At 51.1% G+C, this 15651-nt stretch overlaps 1 protein-coding gene across 1 annotated transcript in view; it reads right to left on the bottom strand.

Moving 5' to 3' along the window:
• Positions 1-369: 369 nt before the first annotated feature.
• LOC311344725 (uncharacterized protein) overlaps positions 370-15651 on the bottom strand; it is a gene marked incomplete at its 3' end in the record, with an annotated part of 20132 nt that continues 4850 nt past the window's right edge. The window contains exons 7-17 of the mRNA XM_084469078.1: positions 15114-15237; positions 14542-14622; positions 13719-13882; positions 13023-13176; positions 10519-10654; positions 9593-9800; positions 8502-8631; positions 6554-6646; positions 2405-2555; positions 736-2194; positions 370-624 (exon numbers count right to left, since the gene is read on the bottom strand). Coding sequence (XP_084325204.1) covers positions 370-624; positions 736-2194; positions 2405-2555; positions 6554-6646; positions 8502-8631; positions 9593-9800; positions 10519-10654; positions 13023-13176; positions 13719-13882; positions 14542-14622; positions 15114-15237 — 2955 coding nt within the window. The remainder of the gene's footprint in view (positions 625-735; positions 2195-2404; positions 2556-6553; positions 6647-8501; positions 8632-9592; positions 9801-10518; positions 10655-13022; positions 13177-13718; positions 13883-14541; positions 14623-15113; positions 15238-15651) is intronic.

Here is a 15651-nt window from a genome sequence, read left to right as displayed (position 1 = left end):
ACGGTGGCAGTTAAAACGCTGGTCGCATTTAATATTCTGTTGCTGTTTGTGTCCATGTGAGGACACCTGCAGACATCCACATCTGCTTTTCACTTCTGAATCATAGCGGAGCACCCTACTTATCTCCCATAAAGAGAACCGGGGCTTTCTCTCTTCTGTTGAGTACCGTTTAGAAGCATTGACATCACTCAAAGGGAGGGAGGGAGGGGAGGGAGGGAGGGGAGGTTGGGAGGGAGGGAGGGAGGGAGGTTGGGTCTGGTCGGGTAGTGGCTTCGCCGGGTTTGAACCAAAGAGTCTAAAGAGCGCAAGTCTGAGGTTTATCTCTATAAGAGAAATCGAAAACCGATCGATAGCGTAACGAACGACGAGTCACCGCGCCGCCTGGCCCCTCTTCCGCCGCAGCAGGAAGTTCCGCTTCTCCTCCAGGAGTTCCTGGATGCGTTTGTTCTTGGTCCGCTCCCGGAAGTTGACCCGGCGCCGGCCTATCTGGTTGCTCCGGGAGACGTCCACGCCGCCGACGTCCACGCCGCCGCCGCCGCCGCCGCCGACGCGGTCGTACTCCGCGTCCTCCACCGAGTTGTTCTCTTCGGCGGTCGGCGGCGCGCCGGCTCTCGGCTTGGTCCTCTGTTTGGCTGTCGTTGTTGTTGTTGTTGTTGTTGTTGTCGTGGTAGCGACAGTGGCGGCGGCGGTGACCGCCGAAGGCGCCGGCGTCACGGGAACAAGGGGAACCCGGACTGGGATGTACTCCTCGGAAAGGTCGGCCGCCCAGGCGGCCGTGGTCAGACCCGCCGTGACGTCGTCATAGTAACCGACGGAGATGGACCCCGCGAGGCCGTCCTCCAGCACGGCGGTGCCGCCGGTCACTATGGCGACGTCACCGTAGAGGTTCTGCGCGGTGACCACCACCGCGTCGTTGTCGTCGCCGTCATAGAGGACGGTCCCGCTCGCCGCCACCGCCGCGTCGCCGCCGGGGTCCGGGGACGCCGCCGCCGTGGCCGTGGCGACGTCAAAGTCGTCAAAGTAAACGGTTCCCGTCGACGCCGTCAGGACCTCGTCGAAGTGGAGCACGCTGGGAGTACTGGTCTCGGGACGGGCGGCGCGGTCGAAGTGCCACCGGGGATGCCCGTCGGCCGCGTCCGTGACGTTGGGAACGACGGTGACGTTGACGGCGGCGGACCGGGGCGGAGGCGTGCCGGGAGTGTCGACGGACCGGGTGGCGCCGAAGGAGACGGTGGAGAAGTGATAAGCGTCTGGGCCGGCGGGGGTCGTCGTGGTCGCGCTGTAGTATGAGCCGGGTAGAGACGTTTTCTTCTTTGGATTGTTCTTCTTCGGAGTCTTCTTCATCTCCTTTGAGATCTTCTTGGGCCCTCCTTTCGCGGTGACCACTTTGGTCTTGGATTTCGGGGTTTTCTTCGGTTTAGTGATCTTGGGGAGTTTGGTCTTTAGCACCGTTTTCTTTTTGGGCTTTACTTTAGATGAGGCATTTGGTTTGCGAGTCATCGGTGTGGCCATTTCTTTCTTTATCACACGTTTGGGCAAAATATTCTTTTTGGGTTTGATCTTGACTGGAACGACCTTCTTGGTCTTGTTCTTGGGAACCCCGTATTTCTTGGGCAACGGGGCTTTTTTATCGTCCTTCTTTGTCTTGGGCTTCTTCTTTGGTCGTGCTCGGGCCGTCACCGGGCTCTGCGCGGTGTTTTGGGGCACCAGCTCCGTGGCTGCCGGGGTAGTGGTCATTGGTGTCATCAGGCGTGTTGGGCCGTCCTCCACATCTGGTGGGGGCCCGGGCGGTGAACCTGAACCTGTAGGAACGCGCCCGGGGACGATCGGCGGGGCAGTCGTCATGAAGCTAAGGGTGGAGGAGGAGGCCGTCATAGAGGACGTGATGGTGCCAGGAATAGAGGGCACGGTGGTGCCATGAATGGTGGGCATGGTGGTGCCAGGAGTGGTGGGCGTAGTGGTGCCAGGAATGGTGGGCATGGTGGTGCCAGGAATGGTGGGCATGGTGGTGCCGGGAATGGTGGGCATGGTGGTGCCAGGAATAGTGGGAATGCTGTTGGCAATGGGGGGGAGGCTGGTGCCAGGAATGGTGGGCATTCTGGTGCCAGGAATGGATGGCATGGTGGTGCCAGTAATGGTGGGCATGCTGGTGGCGATGAGGGGAGGACCGGTGGTGCCTTGGGTGGCGCTGGTGCTAGCAGAGGTTACGGGTGCCAAAGAGGTGGGTGGCGAGGCGTAGGGTCGGGGTGTTTGGGTTGCGGTCCAAGTGTCGGAGGTTGAAGATGGAACGGGAGACATGGGGGTGGTGATGGCGGCGGAGGCGGTGGCGGTGGCGGTGGCGGCGGTGAGAACAACGCCCGGACTACTGGTGGGATGGTCGGTGGTGACGGCGGGCGGAGCTGACGTGTCGGGGGCGGAGCTTGCGGTAGGGATGGATTCGAGGAGGGTGACGTTGCCGCAGGACTTGCAGCACATGCGCTGGTAGCTCGGCAGAGAGCAGTGGCGCTTCAGCGCTTCCATGCGACAGAACACTGTTCGGTCTCCATGGCAACGACCTGTTGAGGGAGAGAACAGAGAGAGCTGAGACTGGGTGCGGTTTTGGGAAGGCTGTGTGTGTGTGTGTTTGTGTGTGTGTGTGTATGCATCCGTGTCTGCGTGTTTTTGTGTGTGCATTTTTTGTGATCTCTGGGGCATGAGTCTGTGAGCATTGGGTTTGCACATCGTGGACATATAAAAGTATTAGTAGAAATAATGAAGCCAATCTATTAGCAGAAAATGCAAGAAAGAAAGACAGGGAAAATGGAAAGAAAACACCCAAGAAAGAGTCCAGAGAAGTGAAATAGAAATAGAACAGTCGAGGTGTGCACATGTTTCTTTACTCATTACCATTATATTACCAGTCTTATGTGACATTATACTCGGACCATGCTGGTATGCTACGTATAGTCATAGTAGTATATATCCTCAAGGAGAGATTGAGTTCACTTTTTCAAACGTTTTATTGATACAACTTGACAGGAACTGAAACAATGAGATGTACGACCCAAACCCAATATATAGATATATTATTTTGTTAAGAAAAATAATTCAACTGTATCGAAAGGTACAAGTTCACAGTTACTTTGGTAAAACACTTCATTACTTGGAAATCAACCAGTCAATCAGTTTTTTTTTCGACTGAGAAAATAAATGACGAGTGTACATAAATGATAGTATTTGCCTAAATAAAATACATAATTTCCATGACAATGTAAAAACTGGAATGGCACATTAAGTGTCATATGAAACATTTACAAAACATTAATAAAATTTCCCTGATAAATCAAAGTGCATATAGACGCAGTGCACGTAGTCCATCTGAATGCATCCCCAACGTTAGCCAGACGTTAGCCAAACGTTAGCCAAACGTTAGCCAAACGTTAGCCCGCCCCACGCAGCAGGCCAGTGAAGCCACGAAACAGTTACCCAAAGTATAGAATAGTATAGATTTTTTCCCGCCCCTCATAAGTAAGAAGATAACAGTCATGAACATTATTAAATACAGTCAACACCAATGTTATATACAGTATCGCACTGCTAGGTCTGGCTTGGTCTCTTGCGATCCAACTCCAGGAGAAACCTTGGATAGTTCGCTACATCGTCACAACAGAAATATGTGATCACAATACAATGACAAGTCTGAAGTGCTTCTTTTTTTCTAGATGCCATGTGTTTCCATACCCTAGGCCCTTTGTAAACCCTTCCCAGTAGTTGGAACCCTGTCCAACGTCACCTCGGTGGGTCTGATGGTTGCCGGGTGATAGTTTGTTAAGTTGGTTTGAAGCTGCCTCTATTCCGAGTGAAACTTTGAATGAGTAAAGCCATCTCTTTCACAGATAAATGCCATTACATTCAATCCAAGATAAGGCATTGTTCATGTGGATAATGTTCATCACAAAGTAAAAACGAGATTGGACGCTCTCAAATCAAGGTTTATGAGGTATTTCTGTATCTGATCGCTATGTCTAGAAGCCCGGATGATGAAGATCTCTTACAGGTGCACTCGCGTGTGCGCGTACACACACACACACACACACACACACACACACACACACACACACACACACACACACACACACACACACACACACACACACATTCACACTTACAGACACACTCGCACAATCATACGCACACATTTACAGACACACACACACACACAAACAACACAAGGGCGCACACAGACATACACGTATATAGACATAGATACACAGACACACATACACACAAACGCGCAAACACACACACGCACACACAAACACACACATACAGAAACATACTAACTTACATATCATAATACAGATCTGGTCAGGCCCACATCCACAGACACACAAACACACACGCACGCACGCACACACACTTCAATCACTTATCATTCATACATACACACATTCATTCAACATACAAATTTACTCCCTCAACATCACACACACACACACACACACACACACACACACACACACACACACACACACACACACACACACACACACACACACACACACACACACACACACACACACACACACACACACAGGTGAGGAATGCAAATGTGCATGACAAAATGTGATCCTATCCCATTAATAAAACAAAAAGAACAACCCAGTGATCCATCTGAGAGAATGGAGAGGCAATTACTGACCAGGTCCTGCATAATATAGGTCTATCCCCTCCCGCACACTTTACCCTTATTAAATAGTTTCTTCTGTATTCATGTAAAATCAATAAAAAAATACACATAACAGTCAAGGATCTAAGCGATCAATAGCAGTCCAAAGGTTTTAGGCAAATAAGCTACAGCTTATTCATGGTAAAACATTAGTAATATTATTGTGACTTATATAGATTTAGATTTATAGGTATATATAAATACAAATATATTCATAGATGTATTTGTTTAAAGTCTGCAAGCACAAATAAGCTGCATTTATTGAACTTCAGTATAACAGTCGAAAAAGGGGAATGGGCGGATGATGAGGAGAGATGAAGAGTAACCTCGAGCACTCAGACGCTCCTTCCCCCCCCCCTGGTTTTTCCTTCCGTCTTTTTTTCGTATATTTTCAATTTTTTTTCATCAGCCTTCCCTCTCAGACTCCGCCCCTCCCTCCCCACCGCCGCCCTCCCCACTCACCGCCCGCTCCCTAGTATCAATAGGTCTTCACGCGTGTCACTTCCTGTTCCCCTGTGCTGAGTTCCTGTCATCGGAGAATGGAACGAGGGAGTGAGAGAGTGCAGCCGTGCGAACTCTCACCCCCCGGAATGGAACCAGGACGTGTGGGATGAGCACTTTTAGCAAAGATGTCCTCATTGTGACAAGATCACATTCACGATAAAGCTTGAATTTTTTTTTTGTTTGTTTTTATTAACGTTTTTTTTTTCTTTGTTTTCAATATAGATATTTATATACCTTTTTCCGTATAATTTCAACACACCTGTCTCCTCCCTACGGTGACGGCCGTGCTGGAAAAGAGAGAGAGAGAGAGAGAGAGAGAGAGCGAGAGAGAGAGAGAGAGAGAGAGAGAAAAATAAAAAAAAAAGCACGACCGCACTTTGGGGGGTGGGAGGGAGGGAGGGGGGGGGGGTGTAGTAGGGGGGGGTGGCGGTGACCCCGTGGCGCGTCATGACGACTCGAGAGCGCGGGAAAAAACACGGCGGCCGCCGCCGCCGCTTGTCAGACGGGCCGTGCGTGCTCCTGTCCCTCCTGGGCCCCCCCCCCTCCACTGACCTCTGGGCCGACCTCAGAGAGAAGCACAGCGCCTCGAAAAAAAACCACCACCCGCTCGGACCGCTCACCGCCTCTCGCTCCGCTGCTCGCGCGTCAAAGTTTAAATGATGAAATCTTGTTGGAGTTTTTCGACTGGCCAGCGGTTTACAAACACGATGCCCCACAAAGTAGAGAGAGAGAGAGAGAGAGAGAGAGAGAGAGAGACGGAGAGTAGAGAGAGACGGAGAGTAGAGAGAGAGAGACGGAGAGTAGAGAGAGAGAGACGGAGAGTAGAGAGAGAGAGAGAGATGGAGAGCAGAGAGAGAGAGAGAGAACGAGAGAGAGAGAGCAAAAGAGAGAACCAACCAGCAGACACAGGGGCCGGAGCCCTCCCACAGTTAGAGTCATCTCAGACATTGAGAGAGAGACAAGTGAGGGAGAGAGAAAGAGTGCGAGAGAGAGAGAGAGAGAGAGAGAGAGAGAGAGAGAGAGAGACACACCAGCCCCCCCCCCCCCCCCCAACCCCCCCTTCTTCCCTCCACACCACAACAAACCTTCCCCCTTTTTTTTTTTTTTTTTCTCAGAGAAGCGAAAGCTTTTGCCGCTCGCTCACGGGCGTGAGCCACAGGCAGGAGGCGCAGTGGGGGTGGGGTGTGGGGGGGGGGGGCCCTCAGGGGGCCCAGCGGGGCCAGCCCTGCAGGGCGAGCAGCAGAGAGACAGGTAGGGCCCAGCAGAGGAGAGACATGCAGCTGTAGAGGCCGCCGCTGTGGTAGAGGCCCGGCCGGGAGCAGCTAAAGAGGGAGGTTTTACGTGAGCTGGTCTTCTGGAGGGGGAAGTTGGGGTTGGGCCGGGACAGCCACTGGATGAGGATGTTGCCGTTCTTGTTCATGTCGGAGGAGCCCTCTGCAGGAGAGAGAGGGGAGAGAGGAGGGGGGGGAGAGAGAGGAGGAGAGGGGGGGGGGAGGGAGGAGGAGAGGGGAGGGAGAGAGAGGAGGGGAGGAGAGGAGGAGGAGAGGGGGAGGGGAGGAGAGAGGAGGAGGAGAGAGAGGAGGAGGAGAGAGAGGAGAGAGAGGAGGGAGAGAGAGGAGAGAGAGGACAGAGAGGGGAGGGAGAGAGGGGAGGAGAGAGGAGGAGGAGAGGGGGAGAGAGAGGAGGAGAGAGAGGAGAGGAGGAGAGGAGAGAGAGGAGGAGAGGGGGGAGAGGAGGGGAGGAGAGGAGGGGAGGAGGAGAGAGAGGAGGAGAGAGAGGAGGAGAGGGAGGAGGAGGAGAGAGAGGAGGAGAGGGGGAGAGAAGGGGAGGAGGAGATGAGGGTAGAAGGAGAGGAGAGGAAGGGAGGAGAGGAGAAGGAGAGGAGGAGGGGGAGAGAAGGGGAGGAGGAGAGAGAGGAGGAGAGGGGAGGAGGAGAGGAAGCGAGGAGGGGAGGAGGAGAGGAAGGGAAGAGGGGAGAAAGAGAGGAAGAGAGGAGACCAGGAGAAGAGGAAGAGGATGGGTAAGGCTGGGTTTCAAGACGGGTCGAGATGTCTGTACAACATGCTGCAGTTTGGAATATAATGCTTATCAATTCACATCAATCAGTAAACGTTAATATACAACCAAATACAAGGAAACAAAATGTTCATCAGTAGCGTAAGTAAGTGTGTGACTCAGTGTGGGTTAAGTGAGGACTCAGTGTGTGTTAAGTGAGGACTCAGTGTGGGTTAAGTGAGGACTCAGTGTGTGTTAAGTGAGGACTCAGTGTGGGTTAAGTGAGGACTCAGTGTGTGTTAAGTGAGGACTCAGTGTGGGTTAAGTGAGGACTCAGTGTGTGTTAAGTGAGGACTCAGTGTGTGTTAAGTGAGGACTCAGTGTGGGTTAAGTGAGGACTCAGTGTGGGTTAAGTGAGGACTCAGTGTGGGTTAAGTGAGGACTCAGTGTGGGTTAAGTGAGGACTCAGTGTGGGTTAAGTGAGGGACTCAGTGTATCCTAAGTGAGGACTCAGTGTGGGGGGGGGGGCCCCAGTGTGTGTTAAGTGAGGCCGCTGTGTGTGTGTGGGGGGGGGGCCCCAGTGTGTCCTAAGTGAGGCCTCTGTGTGTGTGGGGGGGGGGGGGGGCCCAGTGTGTCCTAAGTGAGGCCTCTGTGTGTGTGTGTGTGGGGGGGGGCCCCAGTGTGTCCTAAGTGAGGACTCAGTGTGTGGGGGGGGGGCCCCAGTGTGTCCTAAGTGAGGCCTCTGTGTGGGGGGGGGGGGGGGCCCAGTGTGTCCTAAGTGAGGCCTCTGTGTGGGGGGCCCCAGTGTGTGGGGGGGGCCCCAGTGTGTGGGGGGGGGGGCCCCAGTGTGTCCTAAGTGAGGCCGCTGTGTGTGGGGGGGCCCCCAGTGTGGGGGGGGGGCCCCAGTGTGTCCTAAGTGAGGCCTCTGTGGGGGGGGGGGCCAGTGTGTCCTAAGTGAGGCCGCTGTGTGTGGGGGGGGGGGCCAGTGTGTCCTAAGTGAGGCCTCTGTGTGTGTGGGGGGGGGGGGGCCCAGTGTGTCCTAAGTGAGGCCTCTGTGTGGGGGGGGCCCCCAGTGTGGGGGGGGGGCCCCAGTGTGTCCTAAGTGAGGCCGCTGTGTGTGTGTGGGGGGGGGGGGGGGCCCAGTGTGTCCTAAGTGAGGCCTCTGTGTGTGGGGGGGGGGGGGCCCAGTGTGTGGGGGGGCCCCAGTGTGTCCTAAGTGAGGCCTCTGTGGGGGGGGGGGCCCAGTGTGTGTTAAGTGAGGCCTCTGTGGGGGGGGGGGGGGCCCAGTGCTTACTGGGACAGGGGTCCAGACGGCAGACCCGGATGGTGTCCGGCTTGCTGTCCAGACACAGGCCGATGGTGTTGTCCCGGGTGTGGCACAGGGCCTGCCGCTGCTGGGTGCCGTTGCCACACATCACCGAGCACTACGGACACACACACACACACACACACACACGCACACACACACACACACACACACACACACACACACACACACGCACACGCACACGCACACACACGCTAAACATCACAACCTGGAGTGGTTGTTATTCTGAAGCAATTAGCAATGTTTCCTACAGGCGGCCAATCCAAAAAATATTTTTTCAATTAGACCAATTTATCGTTAACATAATCACCCCAAAAACAGATCGATATTTTTCAACAACGAAGTGGAGCTGAAGTCATTGGATAATTGGACGGTTGGCGTGAATGGGGGGGGGGAGGGTTTAGGGGAGGGGTCGGCAAGCACAAAGAAAGAGCATTTCTGTTTTTCTAGAATACATTTTTTCATTCTATGCTAAGCCGGCTGACACACCCCGCCCCGGCCGGCCGAGCTACGCCGGCTCCCTGTCACACACACACAGCCGGTGAGCGTGGACCCGACACTAGGGATGTGAATAACTCAAAAATTTCATGGTCGAATAATCAGTGGGTGGTTATGAACGAATAATCGATTATTCGATGTGTGCCGACATTCACAAAGGCAGCCATGGATCATCGGCAAGAAATCACTTAATATCTTAAACGCAAAAAAAACAAACTTTAACAGTGATCAGTGTTTGTGTTGTATGCATATATATTAATATTTATGCTTGTGTATTGTGTATATTGTTTTTCTGTACATGATTAAGTGCTACAGAACCAACATTAGTTCCGTCCGTTAATTCTTGTTTATTTGAACGGGAAAAAACGTTAACGGTCCAAATGTTAAAAATCGGCTTCGACCCTCAGGAACGAATAATCGAATAATCGAATATTCTGACCCATCCCTACCCGACACTGTCGCTCTGGAGGAGGTCTCTCTCTCTCTCTCTCCCCTGCTGAACGCGGGAGGGAGGGAGCAACTCCGACGCAACTCAAGGACCCCCTTCACTGCGCTCGTACCTGGGTCCAGGGCCCCACCCTCCACTGGGCGGGGCAGGGGTGGCGGTTGCAGCTGCGCCGGGCCTCCGGGCGGTCGTCGTTGCAGTGCTTGCTGTGGATGGAGCGGGTGGTGTTGTTGTCCGACGGCTGCACGCAGCTGACGGAGCGCATCTGCTGGCCCGTCTTGCCGCACGACTTGCTGCAGTTCTGCCACTCCCCGGTCACCCAGCTGCACACAGACAGACGGACAGACGGACGGGGGGGGGGGGGGGCGGGGGCGGGACGGGTTCAGAGTGCATCCTCTGGACCTCTGGAGACCGCTGTTCAGGGGGGGGGGGGGGCTGAGAGCTCTCACTGTCTGAACGTCGGCCCTTCTGAAAATCGTTCGGTTATTTCTTGTGATTTTTTTTAATTGAAGCTAGGCACTTTTTTTCTTTTAGGTTTCATCCAATCGGTTGGGGGGGGGGGCTGATCGATTGGATGAAAGCAACGTCTGGAAGGAGTAGAAGGACCAATCGGCACGTTCCCCTAAAAGATTTAGAAATTTCAAGGATATAACCCAAATCAATATCAGACCATACACGTCCTGGACGTCCCCCCTCACCCTAGCCAGTAGCCGACATAATAATCGCAGATCTGAATTTTTCTTATTTGGGGGGCTTAATCCTTAAATTGACCCCTGACCTCTTGACAAAAAAACAATAAGTAATGGAATATTAAATGAGAGGCATAAAAAACCCCAGAAAGATTTCAGCAAACCTGAGGAGTGCTGCAGCGACGTGGCACACCACATGAACCAATCGAAACATCAAAGCTTGGTGACGTGTACACGTTACCTCTTTAAATGCCTCATATCACTCTAGCTGGCGTTAGCATAACCAGCGGCTCTCGCGACCACCAGGGTAATGATGTACAGTGTGTGTGTGTCCGGAGGGAGGGGAGCGTACATGGGGGGAGGGCAGGGCTTCTGGTTGCAGTCGCGGATGTCTCCCCTGGGCTTCATGTTGGACTTGTTACAGGAGGTCTTGTGGACCATCTTACTGTCGGCCCGCCGTCGGCAGCCGTAGCGCAGGTACTGCTTACCTGTGCAGGGAAGAAACAATGCATTGGAACTGGAACTGTGTAGCTGTAACTGTGTCACTGTAACTGTGTGGCTGTAACTGTGTAGCTGTAACTGTGTAGTTGTAACTGTGTCACTGTAACTGTAGCTGTAACTGTGTAGCTGTAACTGTGTCACTGTAACTGTGTGGCTGTAACTGTGTAGCTGTAACTGTGTAGTTGTAACTGTGTCACTGTAACTGTAGCTGTAACTGTGTAGCTGTAACTGTGTCACTGTAACTGTGTGGCTGTAACTGTGTAGCTGTAACTGTGTAGTTGTAACTGTAGCTGTAACTGTGTAGCTGTAACTGTGTAACTGTAACTGTGTAGCTGTAACTGTAACTGTGTGGCTGTAACTGTGTAGCTGTAACTGTGTAGCTGTAACTGTGTAGCTGTAACTGTGTAACTGTAACTGTGTCACTGTAACTGTGTCACTGTAACTGTGTAGCTGTAACTGTGTAGCTGTAACTGTGTAGCTGTAACTGTGTAGCTGTAACTGTGTAGCTGTAACTGTGTCGCTGTAACTGTGTAGCTGTAACTGTGTAGCTGTAACTGTGTAGCTGTAACTGTGTCACTGTAACTGTGTAGCTGCAACTGTGTAGCTGTAACTGTGTCACTGTAACTGTGTAGCTGTAACTGTGTAGCTGTAACTGTGTAGCTGTAACTGTGTAGCTGTAACTGTGTCACTGTAACTGTGTCACTGTAACTGTGTAGCTGTAACTGTGTAGCTGTAACTGTGTCACTGTAACTGTGTCACTGTAACTGTGTAGCTGTAACTGTGTAGCTGTAACTGTGTAGTTGTAACTGTGTAGCTGTAACTGTGTAGCTGTAACTGTGTAGCTGTAACTGTGTAGCTGTAACTGTGTCGCTGTAACTGTGTCGCTGTAACTGTGTCGCTGTAACTGTGTAGCTGTAACTGTGTAGCTGTAACTGTGTAGCTGTAACTGTGTCACTGTAACTGTGTAGCTGTAACTGTGTCACTGTAACTGTGTCACTGTAACTGTGTAGCTGTAACTGTGTCACTGTAACTGTGTCACTGTAACTGTGTCACTGTAACTGTGTAGCTGTAACTGTGTAGCTGTAACTGTGTCACTGTAACTGTGTCAATGTAACTGTGTAGCTGTAACTGTGTAGCTGTAACTGTGTAGCTGTAACTGTGTAGCTGTAACTGTGTGGCTGTAACTGTGTCGCTGTAACTGTGTAGCTGTAACTGTGTGGCTGGAACTGTGTAGCTGTAACTGTGTAGCTGTAACTGTGTGGCTGTAACTGTGTGGCTGTAACTGTGTAGCTGTAACTGTGTAGCTGTAACTGTGTAGCTGTAACTGTGTAACTGTAACTGTGTGGCTGTAACTGTGTAGCTGTAACTGTGTAGCTGTAACTGTGTAGCTGTAACTGTGTCGCTGTAACTGTGTAGCTGTAACTGTGTAGCTGTAACTGTGTAGCTGTAACTGTGTAGCTGTAACTGTGTCACTGTAACTGTGTAGCTGTAACTGTGTTACTGTAACTGTGTAGCTGTAACTGTGTAGCTGTAACTGTGTCACTGTAACTGTGTAGCTGTAACTGTGTAGCTGTAACTGTGTAGCTGTAACTGTAGCTGTAACTGTGTAGCTGTAACTGTGTAGCTGTAACTGTGTAGCTGTAACTGTGTCACTGTAACTGTGTGACTGTCCTCATTGATGTTTTGATTGACATCGATTTATTGTGAAAGCCCAACAACAAAGATTTACACATTAATCACGAAGACGAGTAGGAATGACACGACAGCCGACGTAATATGGCTGCCAAATTCCACCAGCAAAAAACTATATTTCTCAACAAGTTCACACAAATCAAATCCAACACTATTATTATGTATATACATATATACTATTATTATGTATATACTATTATTACTATTATTATGTATATACTATTAGTAATACTATTATTATGTATATACATATATACTATTATTATGTATATACTATTATTACTATTATTATGTATATACTATTAGTAATACTATTATTATGTATATACTATTAGTAATACTATTATTATGTATATACATATATGCTATTATTATGTATATACTATTAGTAATACTATTATTATGTATATACATATATACTATTATTATGTATATACTATTATTACTATTATTATGTATATACTATTAGTAATACTATTATTATGTATTTTATATATATATATATATATATACACACGTGTTATTATCATGATTATTGTGACGATGCATTCTCTCCCCCGTTGAACCACCAGCCCCGTCGCCCGCCCCGCCCCGTCCCCCCAGGGCGGAGAGGGGGTGGAGGAGGAGGCACCACGGAGGAGAACCACGGTTCCCCCCCCTTACCTCCACCGCAGAGCTTGGAGCAGTAGGACCAGCGCTTGGGCGCCCACTCGTAGGCGGTGTCCTCCACCAGCATGTTGTCGTCCTGGAACACGGGGTCCACGCTCATCATGTACTTGTAGGACAGGTTCACGTCCTCGTCGCCGTGCAGCTGCATCTGTGGGGGGGGGGCGTGGCGGGGGAGGGTGAGGGGGGAGGGGGAGGGGGGTGGCGGTTAAAGGGAACGTCTCGCCGATCTAGGGTCAGTCGGTTTTGTATGACGTGTGTGTTTTTGTGCGTGCAGAAGTGTGTGCGTGTGTGTGTGTGTGTGCGTGTGTGCGTGTGTGCGTGTGTGTGTGTGAATTAGCGGACCGTCACACACAGAGGTCGTTAAAAAAGAGAAGAACAAGAACACACATGGGCTTATTGTTATCCTCATGTCATGTCGTTTATATTTATAGTAATAGCAGTAAGGCTAGTAAATGAATGCACCACACAACCGAGATTGTGTTCGCACTCACACACACACACACACTCTTACAAAGTCCTGCCTCCGGCAACATCTGGTCAACAACAAATACGAAGCGGAACGGATTGAGAACGCCTGTTTAGCCTCGGGGTTGATCTGTGATACTAGCTGGTGAGGCCACTGCTGTGTGAGTGTGTGTGTGTGTGTGTGTGCACGTGTGTGCGTGCGTGTGTGTGCGTGCGTGTCCTCACCATGATGAGCACTCCGTGCGTGAGGGGCCCGTTGGTCTGCAGCGTTTCCTTGTCGTTGTCGTTGCCGTACTCCCACTCGATGCCTTTCTCGATGACCGAACGGGATTCTGGGTAATTGTTCTCCCCGTTCAGGAAGAACATCCCCGAGGCCAGGTTCTTCACCGCTGTGAGGGAGGAGAGCAGAGTACCACTCCTGGGATGCATTTCCACAATGTTGTTGTTGTTGTTGTTGTTGTTGTTCACACGCGCAGGCACACACACAAAAACAACACATCAACACACACACACACACACACACACACACGCAGACACACTCACACACAGACACAGACTGAGAAGCAATCACTCACTCCACTCTCTCAACTTTATTTTATACTCTCTCACACACAAACAAACGCACACACACACACACACACACACACACACACACACACACTGACATACACACACACACACACACACACACACACACACACACACACACTCACACTGACACACTCACACACACACACACACACACACACACACACACACACGCTGCCATGCACACACACACACACTCACACTGACACACACACACACACACACACACACACACGCTGCCATGCACACACACACACTCACACACACACACACACACACACACACACACTCACACTGACACACACACACACACACACACACACACGCTGACACACTCACACACACTCACACTCACACTGACACACTCACACACACACACACACACACACACACACACTGACACAGTCACACACACACACACACACACACACACACACACACACACACGTGCGTTGGGTACCTAAGACGTGTGCACTGGCTTTACACTCCTGAATGAGGAGATGTCTCGCTCCCGTGGGGATTTCCAGAACTTTAAGGAAACCTGAAATGAAACACAGAATTAGACCCTGACTCACCCGACACTCTCTGCTAAAAAAGCCTTTGTCACACCGATGAAAAGCCAACACTTTAGGTTTCAGCTTCTTCCTACTCTTCTGCCCTTTGTAGCCACTGGGAAGCAGCCGGCGGCTAGACGGGCTTTGCGGTCATGACACATTTTTATTTAGCACACGGGCATCAAGCATCAAGATGAAGGTTTTCGTTTGTCTAGTCAGACGTAAAGGGATAGCCCTTCCCTTCCTTGCCCGTAGAATTTATTATTATTCGACGCAAATCCCCCACTAGGAGGCGGTGTTTAGCTTAGAATGACGGGAGGGAAATGCCTGGCAGTGGCTGGGTACCGGATTCAAAACAAAGGAAACCTATGATGATGAAAATGATGGGTTATCTCTGACACATTTAGCACGGCTGTCCCGATTTAAACCGGGGTTTTTAACCACGCGAACGTGAGCCAGGCACTGCACTGTACCGTACCCTGCTTCTTGGCGCTGCGGTTGATGGTGTCCTTAAAGGTCTTGCAGCTGGAGTTGTCCCCGTCACACACGCCACACTTGTCCTCCTGCCTGGACGAGCCCACCACGCCGTCACAGCCCACTTTCTGTTGGTGGGAGGGACACAGGCGGCTCAGAGAGAAGACAGGGGGCGCCAAAACGTAGATCCATACACACGCACATGCACACACACACACACACACAAACATTTCCGTGCACACATGTGTGCACGGAAACACACACATCCATGCACCATGCCCATACACACATACATATACATATCCAGGGACCAGGCGCATGCACACACACAAGCATATCCATGCACCCATATGCACACACACACACACACACACACACACACACACACACACACACACACATATTGTGCACCACGCACATACACACAAACACACATTTCCATGCACCACACGGCCTACACACACATATATCCATGTGCAAACACACACACACACACACACACACACACATACACACAAACGCACATACACACAAACACACAT

Source organism: Micromesistius poutassou (assembly GCF_964030765.1).
Source record: "Micromesistius poutassou genome assembly, chromosome: 6".
In the NCBI taxonomy this organism is placed as follows: Eukaryota; Metazoa; Chordata; class Actinopteri; order Gadiformes; family Gadidae; genus Micromesistius; species Micromesistius poutassou.
This window is presented reverse-complemented; position numbering and strand designations above follow the sequence as displayed.